Source organism: Idiotropiscis lumnitzeri, chromosome 5 (genome assembly GCF_059441095.1).
Source record: "Idiotropiscis lumnitzeri isolate Australia: NSW breed Sydney's pygmy pipehorse chromosome 5, RoL_Ilum_1.0, whole genome shotgun sequence".
Classification (NCBI taxonomy): domain Eukaryota; kingdom Metazoa; phylum Chordata; class Actinopteri; order Syngnathiformes; family Syngnathidae; genus Idiotropiscis; species Idiotropiscis lumnitzeri.
In genome coordinates this window covers 27805352-27816419 of record NC_142395.1, presented here as the reverse complement: position 1 = coordinate 27816419, position 11068 = coordinate 27805352, and the positions used below count along the sequence as shown (strand labels likewise).

The window sequence follows — 11068 nt, the reverse complement described above, 5'->3', positions numbered from 1 at the left end:
TTACAGAGCACATGGGGGCTTGAGTTTGCAAAACTGGGGACTCAACTTTGTGTTGATTGTTGCTTACATAATTGAAGCATTATTGGCCACATTGTGCTTACATAACGTCAATGATGTTTGCTCATCCAAGTGGATTATACCAAATATTCGCATCCGCCTCATGGACTCACATTGCAGGAATGCAACAAGAGAAGAAAAAGTTTGCGGCCGTGGCATGTCGCCACACTTCCTGCTGGAAAGCCTTCATGAAATATGGGCAGAATGTTTCACATTTGGGGTCAACGACCCCTTGCCAGGGGCGTGATAGGTTGGCAACCCCGGGGATCCATCTGAAGGGGGCAACAGCACAGCACCCCAATTGTGTATTTGCTGGAATGTGGAAGGAGCAACAAACTGAGATTGAGGGGCAACAACGTGGGAAAAAGTCGCACACCACGCACCTGCACAGGGTTTCAAATTAGGGTTCGAAACTGGGCCGAGTGTTGAAAGCAGAGTTTCAATGTGGGATTTGGGTGATGGATGCAACTGTCGTGTGTTTCAAGTCGGGTTTTAAACTACGGTTAGGATTCCACATGAGGGTTTCAAACTTTTTTTACGATTTAAACTATGTTTTGGGTTTCAAACCAGGATTAACGTTTCAAAGTAAATTTTTGAACTCGTATTAGGGTTTCAAAGTAGAATCTTAAACTAGGTCGAGGGTTTCAGAAAAGGTTTAGAGTTTCAAACTAGGGTTAATTTTTAGATTTTTAAATATAAACTCAACAAATCATATGAGGTATAATAATAATAAAAAAATGACTTCTCAGAAAGACACGATGAGTGAACTAAATTTTCCAGATGACTGTTTGATCCTCGCGGTTTTGTGTGGCCATACAGCTGTCGTAAAACCGGCCAAGCTGAAATAAAAATATTTAAAATGATCGCAAAAAGCTCATGTATGAAACGGACAAAGATGGAAAAAATAGGAACATTTTCACTATTGTTTTAAAGACCTTTGTAAAAAAAAAAAAAAAATAATAATAATAATAAATCTGCGTTTTTTTTTCAGTTATCTTCTACCTGCATGCACTCACAGCGAACAACAAAGCGCTCTAAAGCGGAAAGGAAGATAGCTCGTAAACTAACTACACGTCACAATTGCGGTGGTTGTTCTTCGGTGAGAGAGGGGCGACACACACACGCACCACGATGTACATTTCAAGTACGTTTGATTTATTTCCCAAAAAAACAAAACAATTAGTGTAGGCACAACAACAAAGTAAAAACGATCCAGTAACAACGCTGCTGATATCTTTCAATTGCTTCACTTTCTTTTGATGCAACAATAAAAGCCACAATTGTTTTGGTAAAAACCCTAAAAAGACAAAAACAAAAAAGTTGTCCTTTTGTCAAAGAGGAACAGGCCACTCGGGTATTTGCACCAGTAACTTTGAAGAAAAAATTATTAGTCACGTCAGGAGGGTTAGAAAATGTTTGCTTTACAAAATCAAAAGGCGACAAACAAGTATTTACACAAACAAGCACACGGAAATGCTTCCTAAAAAAATAATTTACAAGCCACGAGACGACGTCGTTTGGCCTGATGGACACAAAAACATTTAAATAGAACAAGAACGTCAGGTAACTTTTAAACTGGCTGTGCAAATTGTTGTTTTTTTCCGTTCACCTTTAGTGGAACATGTAACTTAGCTGGAGGGACAGTTCAAAAGTAGTGCGAATGGAAAAGCCAACAAAATGGCTTCCGCCTCACTTCGGGAGTGCATACGGTTCCTAAGTGCAACAAATTGCCTTGTCATGTTGTGCATTAAACAAGAAGCAGCAGCAACTTCTCCTGGTTGTAAAATACAACTTCTTCACCGTTACAAAATGGCAGCCACAGTTTTGACGGCCAACGGGTCATATTGCTTGGAAGTGGGGGTCTCTCTCCCCCTCCACAGAGGAGAGCTGTGATGGTAGCCGTGGTCCCGAAAAAGAAAAATGCCTGAAAGAGGGGATTATGAGCTGTCTCTTGATGTCTGATGTCCCACCGTCGGCCCACCCGGCGCGGCACGGATAACCTCGCTCGACCTCCCGGCGGTGCGGCTCAGGCGTCAGAGATGCAGTTCTGGATCTTGTCCATCCACAGCTGAGCGCTGGCCGCGTCCGATGCACAGAAATTGTACACTCTCTTACTGGTCTTCAACTGAGGAAAACACACACAAAAAAACAAGGAACCGATTATTTAATGAGCTAAATGAATAAAAAATATAGTTTACCTAAGCAGTTTAATTAGAATTAGAATTAGAAATCCCTTTATTGTCATTGTACTCAAGTGTGCAACGAGATTAGATATATATATAGATATATAAAAAAAATTATACAAATATAATAATAGAAATATGAGGTCTGAACTCATCCAGCAGACCATACCAGTGCCCACCAATAGTGATGGGAAAATGAAGCTTCAAATTTGCTTCATGAACCAGATGCTGTATTTTTGAGTCCTCTAGATGGCACTGTTGCTTTAAATAAAAGGGTTAAAAAAAACGGCCAATGTTGAAGAGAGAGTGCCATTTACAGGAGTCCAAAAATACTACAGCTGGTTCATGAAACAGATTTGAAGCTTCATTTAGCCATCACTACCCACCGATGATTTTGAGGAGAAACAAGCAAACGAATGTGTTCACTCACGTCAAAGAAAGCTTTTTCACTGATGTGTTTGGGAGCGCCGGTGGTCGGCGTGGCAATGAGCACCGACTCCACTTCCGCCAGCTCGATGTGACCTCGACAATTGGTGTCCTCGCCGGTGTCGTAGTACCTCATCTGTCGAGACAGGCGAGCCACGTCACCATTTCTGAGCGCTCTCTGGCGCCCCCTAGCGGGAAGTTGCCTCACCTGGTGCTTGGTGATGTCCAGCACAAACCAACGAGGCTTCCAACCTTTCAGCAGGGCTCCACGTTTGTACAGGACACCCTCGTATGACCTGCGCGAATGGAGAGCCGTTTGAGAATCTGTTCCATTCGCTACTAACGCAATGCATCTGACTAATAATGCTTTTTCAACTAATGTATGACATCTTTGCGTACATACACGTAAGAAAACTTGTCGTTGGACAAACACAAGATTAATAGTGAGGCAGAATTACGACTCGGCATTCTGGTGCTAGCAGTGCGTGACAAACGCAGACTAATTGGGTCTGGCGGTGTTACTAGTGCAGGTTACTATTAAGGTTTAAAGGCATACTATTAAGCCAAAAGTGGCATTCGTGGTGGAAAAATGTTATTAGTAAGACAATCGGTCTACTAGTGTGATTAATTGTCTTCTCAGTGAGGACAAAGAATGTAGTAGTCCATGGATCTGAAGGAAAATATGTAGTATAAGGTCCATGTACTAGTATATTGATTGTCCTCACTCGTAGGATGGCTTTCCATATGTGGTGGTTGCTGTTAGCATGACGTAGCGCACGCTAACATATACCGTCGTGACCCCACGCAACATTCTGCACATCACATTCCTGCAATGTTGAGTTGAGGGGGGCCAGCTGCGAGTTCCGTGAAGAGTTTCACACATGTTCTTTGGAGATTTACATCCGCGCTGGAGCGTTCTAAGCAGGACACGTATGCGCAGATGAAATTAAGCCATTAGCATGATTAGCTATCGACACTTGGCATCGCCGAGCATGGGTGTGAATCACTCATGTACGATTATATGATTTAAGGCCACTGTGTCATGCGGAGAAAACAGAATACAGACACTACGGAGTTGTAAGCCTCCAACGGCATCTTAGCAATTCATCTGTGGAAGTAGATTTGGGAAACTAGAATATTCATAAGTGTGATTGGGAGGGGGACGGATCATCCCCATGAGCGCCAAGACAGACCGAGATGTACTTGAATCTCTTTATTGCCACCAGATCACACGTAAAGATTATTGTAACATTCCTCAGCAGTGACTCAAGAGTCGGCCTGCGGCAAGTAAATCAACTGTGAACCTCAGACGGGTGCTGAGGGGGGGTTGTTTTGCACTCGACCCACCTGTTCTCCTCGCTCTTGGGGGTGAACTGGTTGTAAAGTGTGGCGGCGCGGCGGTTGATCCCATTGGACGTGGCCGTGTTGCGGTCCGCCACGAGGCTGCTGTCGGGCAGGTGCAGCATGGAGCGTCGCTGGAGAGCTTGCAGGCTGGACGTGGGGATGAGGCCGGAAATGGACAGCGACTGCTTGAAGAGCTGTAAAAGGTAAAAAAAATGAAATATTAAGCACAAGACTTTGTTTAGACAAGTGCGGGTGCATATGATCATGTTACAGGTAAGAACATTTTTTTGACTTGACTTCCCCTTTAAGTAATAATGCTACTTGTCAGTAGTGATGTGTAAATGAAGCTTTAAATCTGCTTCATGAACCAGTTGTAGTAATTTTGGACTCCTGTAGATGGCACTCTCTGTACAACATTGGGCTGAAAGCACACTAACTTGCCATTTTTTAAACCCTTAATTTAAAGCAACAGTGCCCTCTAGAGGACTCAAAAATACAGCAGCTGGTTCATGAAGCAAATTTGAAGCTTCATTTTCCCATCACTACTTGTCAGTCGTGTGGCTTATTTGTTGCCATGAAGGCGATGATTGGTGACGTAGAGGAGCTGCGGCAGGACAGTGTCGAGTTGCTATAGCTAGCCAGCGGGGGACAGTTATCCAGTGGCAAGCAAGGAGGGTGGTGACTTACATTTCCTTCTTGCTTGAGGTCTTCCTGGATGCTAATGAGGACTCGGTCCAGAGTGGTTTGCCATCTCTCGGGTGTCTGGTTCATCTCTCCCTCCAGCTTCTCGATGTCCTACAGTACATGAAAGCGACGAGTTCTTCAAAAAAACGGCCCATGAGAAACCAGTATGAGATTTATTTTATTTTTTTTTAGATCTTACAGCGAGCAGCTTGGTGATGGCATCGGGCTGAGCACGGCTCACGCTACTGTAGCAGGGCCACACGATTCTCCTCTTGCTGCTGGAGATGGTCTGGGCCTCCTCAGAGCTGTCGGACCGCGCCGCCATCAGTCGCCAGTCGTAACACGGCCCCGTCGACAGCGTCTCGTCGGTGAAGAAGTCCCACTTGTCCAGGTTGGGGATGGCAACCGATGGTTTGAGGATGGTCTACGAGATCAGAATGCTTTGAAGCGTCATATACCTGAATGCCACTCTTCTGGTCAATTAGCAGCTGGAAACCGACTGGCGGTGAGATACAATATTTGGTAGTGATGGGTCAAGGAAGCTTCAAGAACCAGTTGTCGTATATTTGGACTCCTCTAGATGGCACTCTATGTTCAACATTGTGCTGAAAGCACACTGAATTGCCATTTTTAAACCCTTTATTCAAACCAACAGTGCCCTCTAGAGGACTCAAAAATACAACAGCTGGTTCATGAAGCAAATTTGAAGCTTCATTTTCCCATCACTACTATTTGGCAAAACTTTGTGAACTAAAACATCCCCCACATGGCCAAAGCAGGAGAAGCATTTTTAAATTGTATATGACAGAAAGTGTTTAAGTCTTTGGAACTTGACTTAATTGTGCCATTCCTGTATTTTTTTAGAATGCAAAATATTACAGAATTTTTTTGCGGGGGGGTAAGGCTGGAATGCATTAAAGGCATTTCTATTCATTTTGATGGGAAAAAAAAATACGGTCATAGAACGAATCAAACTTGTATCTTAGGGCATCATTGCATCACATTTTACTTTCTTTTTCTAACCGGACAAAGTGGTTGAAAATGGATGGATGGATAGACATTTGGGAACCCTTGGTTGTTTTTGGGAACGCAGACTTAAACCATCTGAAGTGATCAGGTCAGGATGATAAAGCACCGCGGAGAGAGAAACTCACTTCGCTCTCTGACGCGTTGTACAAATAGTTGAAGAAGATCGGACTCCGCCGATGCATCCTGTAGATGCACTCCCAGATGCAGATGCCTTTCTTCGCCTGCTTATCACCCTTATCGTCAAATAACAAGCCTGTTAGAAAATAAGAGAAGACACGTTGGAGCAACAAGAATTATGGCTTCCGCAGATTGCTTTCTTTGTGTTGGAATTTCACAGGGATTCATCATCTGGCAGGGGAGTGTGAACGAGAACGACGTGGGAAGACAACAAAGAGACCATTTAAATAAATATGACTCAAAAGCCAGTTATGAAAACGTAATCTCTGGATGCGAAACAACACCAACCGTGTTCCAAGCGCTCGTAGTCGGAGTCCAACAGGAAGTTTTTGAAGCGGTTGGAGATGTGATGATAGGCCAGGAACTTGAGATAGTACTGATTAAACTCAAACTCCACAGGATGCTGCACCAAAATCTGAGAGAACAAACGCAAAAACAAAAACACACTTAACTCATTTACGACCATTGACGGCTAAAGACGTCAAAGATCCATTTTTTTTTTATTACTCGGTGGGTAGTGAATAGTTAATGCAGCGTTGGGAATTAAACAATTATTCCATCAGAAGTGACCTTACAAAAAGCCGTTAAGTGTTTTCCAGTAATTAATTACTCTTTCAAACATGACATTCGCAGTCTGTCGGATGTCAAATTGGTGTTTTCAGGATTGCAGGACAAGCACTTCTTTGACGTCAATGTCTCAAAGGCACAGGCCAGTTCTACTCTTCCTTTTAAGGAAAATAATCTGTCGGAAAGACTTGAAATTAGAGCATAGAACGAGAAGCAGCGGCGGTCTTTGCGTGAATGGTGCCGCCACCACAAACCGGCACGTTGCCGGCCATCGAAGAAATGCGGCCTGACGTATCGCACATGCCACAAACCGCCACTGTCTTCAAGCTGGCTGGCATTTTTGGAATTTAATTACAGTCTACATTTGGACAGCCATTTGAGGTTCGAAGTCAAAGAAATATTAATTGAAATAAAGAACTCGTCTAAGCTGTACGATGCTATGAAAGTGGTCCACAAAATCCACGGAAAAATCGGACAATTATTTGACGCATAAGCAGCACTTATTTGAGTTGGTAACTAACTAAGTTCACGAAACAGGAATTGAGGCACTAATTCAATTCAAATGACGTGCAACAGATCCGTGACGACAAATTGATCTCCTCAGTGATCGATTTACGATGAACTTTTGCCTAACACTGGTTAGACCGGATGAAGGAAGTTCCAGTATGACATCTGGATCATGTCCTGGTGAATGACCAATTTTGAACAGGAAACAATTGGCGGTGGTCGTTTGTGGGGCAAACTAGATCATCAGCGCCATTCTTCCCACCCAGTAGTGTGAAGTGGCCGCATTTGAGGCCACCTGGGTCTGCTGGCGAAAACAACAGCTGTTTCGGACATGAGGCACTTCTATTTTCAGCTCTTATCTGAAATGCCGTGGTTTAGAATGTTCCAGAAACCCCCGTGGCGACCCCACCCCTCCCCTCGCGATCATCTGCCAAAAATACTCTTTCAAAAGACAAATGCAGAAACGATGTGTTGATGTAAGTGGGTGTGCACATGAATACACAATATTGTCTAAAGTAAGCATTTTAGTGTGAAGCTCATGTGTTTGCACTCCAAAAGCCCCACACGCACACGCGAGCCTTCCTCTCAATCCCCCAAACGCTACTTTTTTCACGTGTTGCACCAAAGGCGAGGAGATGCGGAAACACGCGAGCACAGACAGTTCTATGCCGATCGCTGGGTTCACGCAGCATCTGGGCCGCAGCCTCGCTGCTGCAACACGCAGTTGACATCACGCATTCATCCTTGGGGATTGCAAGTGTGAAACAAAAGCAAATGGATGCTTTCGCGCTTGTTGCCTTTGTCAACCTCACGCCTCTTCGGTCCTCGGGAATGTGATGAGCTCATGCAGAAGATCGGAATTATATGGGTAGTGATGGGAAAATGAAGCTTCAAATTTGCTTCATGAATCAGCTGTTGTATTTTTGAGTCCTCAAGATGGCAACGTTGGTTTAAATAAAGGCTTTAAAAAATGGCAATTCATTCAATGCTGAACAAAGAGTGCCATCTAGTGGAGTCTGAAAATACTACAACTGCTTCATGAAGCCGATTTGAAGCTTCATTTAGCCATCACTAGATATGGGGGTCATTTAGAACTCTGACCTGGTGCACGCAATCCAGGAACTGCAGAAAGATGGGCGTGAAGCCGCCGCCCTGACTGCTGGGACTCAGGTTGCTTCGCTGGCTAAATTTGTGGCCGAAGGAGAGCCACTCTTTCTCCAGCAGCACCTGAAAGCCCTCCAGAGTGCGGTAGAACGGGTCGCTCAGCAGCTGCACTAATGACACCACCTGTACACATGACACACCCAAAAAATTTAATCGGACTGAATTATTGCACAGTGCTTTCGGTGTCCTCCTCGGGATCATTAGAGAAAAGCAGAATGCCAACATGAATAGAAGTGGCCCAAAAAACTGCACATGATTTTGAAGCACTGCTCGTTAATGAAATTCAATGGAATATCTCAATGAGATAAAACATTCACGCTCACTATGATTCATTTCAGTAAACTACAATCTCAATAATGAACATATTGTTGCCTCGTTGTAAAAATGTCAAATTGAGTAAAACGTTACACTGTACCTAACGTTGTGGACAGAGAGTGTGCTGAGTATACTGTATATGATTTTTTAAATAAATAACGAATTGATAAATGCTCACCCAATATTCAAGATAAAATCAGAAATGATTTTTAATGACTGAACTCTGCCTTTTAATGGGATTTCTCGTCACCAATTGATTTCCATAAAAGGGGACGGACGGCACTAGCAATTAAATAAAAATAACTCCGAGAAATACATGCAAGGGAAGAGGCGGCCTAATCAAAGCCCATTCCCAAAGCAGCGCTCAGCTTGCCGACAGGCTTTACTGTACCGTCCAAGCCTAAGTGATGGAGAAAACCGCTGGCGCCCTGGCACAGATACGAGGCACTTAAATTACAGGCAGACCACAGAGACAAAAATGAGGACCTTAACAAAAAAATGTTGCGTTTCCTGTCTGCTGGGTGTCTATGGCTCATGCAGAGCCGCCAGAGCATATGGACGCCATTTGACAGCGCGGGCCTGACCAGGAAACTTTGGGAGATGAAGCCGGTGACCCGTAGAGAGAGAATGCTGTCCGACCAACACGAACCTGGCGTGAAGCACCCTCAAACTGTGCAGCCCAAGGTTTTAGACACCCCGTAAACGCGGGAAACGTGAGCAATGAGCGTGACCAAACACGGACACTGAAAGGACCCTGACAAGTGTTTACATGCCTTGGAAGGACAATCAGAAAGCATTCGGATTGGTGACATCAGGCTTTAAGAACCTCAAGCCTTCTCATAATTCATCTTTGCACGATGAGTTCAACGGTGACACAATCGATCCGGAAGATGAGCTAAGAACACGCATTTATGATTCCTACACGGATGGTTCCGAAGTGCGGTCAGAGCCATGTAATATTTTGCCTCACGCAGGGATTTTAAGGGACTTTTTGTACTCTGTTTGGGAATAGGATACTCAAGAAAAAGCAAACCATGGCATGAAAAACAAAGGCAACATCAATGAAATCTATCACTTTTGACACAGCCAGCTGGGTTTCACTTTGGGCTTAACCCATTTTATTAGAACGGCCGTTATGAAAAACGAGAAGAGGTCATCCAGCGTCATAAAGTATGCGGACACTTTCCATTTTCAACGGGAATGAGGAATTGACCCTTTTTTCTCGTCATATAGCCGTATAATTATCCAAGTCAGTTTTCTTTTTTGAAAACAACAAAAACAAAAATTCAACAAAAGAGTCCAGTTGCCATGATTCAACCTTTGCTGATTACCATCATTAATACGAAAAGCTAACGATATGCAGATTTGTCGTGCATTACCTCCACAAGTGTTTATTACTGTATTTTATGGACTATAATTGCCCACCCGTATATAAGCCGCACCAAATCATTAAAAAATAAATAAATAATAAATTATATATATACACACACACACACACCCCCACACACCCCCCCCACACACACACACAAGCCGCACCAGGCTATAAGCCGCAGTTTTCTATATTAAAAATCTAAAGTGAACAGACCCAAGAGAAAAATAATGTAGTTTATTTAGCATATTTTCTGAACTATAGAGCTCCCCCTACTGGTGAAAGAAAAATCCACAGAAAAGCCGCACCGTTGTATTGGTCGCATGGTTCAAAATCTAGGAAAAAAAGTAGTGGCTTATAGTCCGTAAAATATGGTACTCATTCTTCCGGTCGTAATAAAAACAGAGATGCCCAAAGAACTGTAAACGGAATGAATGGAAACGAAGTCGTTTTGTACGTATGCCAAAGAGACGTTCATAGTAATCGGCATCGAAACATTCATCATCGTAGAGCTACTGGATGACAGTTGAAGAATGACAAACAGACTTATTTATTACTTTCATAAAGGCTGCAGCATCATTGAAGGATACGTATTTAAAATGTTTTTTTTTTTTTTTGCAGAGTGGAGTCAGCACGCTGGGCCATGTGGTTAGCATGCCACAGTTTCAACTCTCAGTTTGAGCCGTTCTGTGTCGAGTTAGCATGCTCTCCTTGTGCATGTGTGGGTTGACTTCAGGTAATCTGTCTAACTGGCACATTGCAAAAATCATGCAAGTCGGGTTAATTGATGATTCCAAGAGTTCTGTAGGTGGGAATGTGATTCATATGACTGCTTTAAAGCTTTCTAGGAAAGACAAAATATCAGTTTTGGTTTCTTTCCAATTTCATGAAGGTGTGAGAGAAACTCTCTGGAATTTCTATGCATCTGTCTTTTTTTTTAAATTTTTTTTTTTAAATGCACTACTTTTGAAATATTCTCACTTGTGTAGTGATGTCCCAGCCGTCCTCCAGACTGAGCAGCACAGATGAGCCACTGTCTAGGAGCTCCACCAGAATGAGAGCCAGCTGCAGGATCTTGTGAAGCTGTGACAAATGGGCATAAGAACAATTTATCTCAGCAGTAAATCCCCTCGAAATGTTGCTTTGTCACTTCTCGTCGAGTTTTTTGACCATATCCATAAAAGAAACAAAAGTCGACACAGGCTCAGGACCATGACCGACATGATGAAGGTTCGACGAACATCAA

General features: G+C 43.4%; 1 protein-coding gene across 2 annotated transcripts in view; it reads right to left on the bottom strand.

The window, feature by feature from the left end:
* Positions 1 to 1197: 1197 nt before the first annotated feature.
* Positions 1198 to 11068, bottom strand: part of sbf2 (SET binding factor 2) — an 80108-nt gene continuing 70237 nt past the window's right edge. For both annotated transcript variants that reach the window (XM_088295969.1, XM_088295970.1), the window contains 10 exons: positions 10804 to 10905; positions 8076 to 8261; positions 6189 to 6315; positions 5849 to 5976; positions 4894 to 5118; positions 4698 to 4805; positions 4014 to 4204; positions 2875 to 2962; positions 2671 to 2802; positions 1198 to 2182 (listed from right to left, as the gene is read on the bottom strand). In XM_088295969.1, the coding sequence (XP_088152095.1) occupies positions 2084 to 2182; positions 2671 to 2802; positions 2875 to 2962; positions 4014 to 4204; positions 4698 to 4805; positions 4894 to 5118; positions 5849 to 5976; positions 6189 to 6315; positions 8076 to 8261; positions 10804 to 10905 (1386 nt within the window). In that variant the 3' untranslated portion in view covers positions 1198 to 2083. The remainder of the gene's footprint in view (positions 2183 to 2670; positions 2803 to 2874; positions 2963 to 4013; positions 4205 to 4697; positions 4806 to 4893; positions 5119 to 5848; positions 5977 to 6188; positions 6316 to 8075; positions 8262 to 10803; positions 10906 to 11068) is intronic.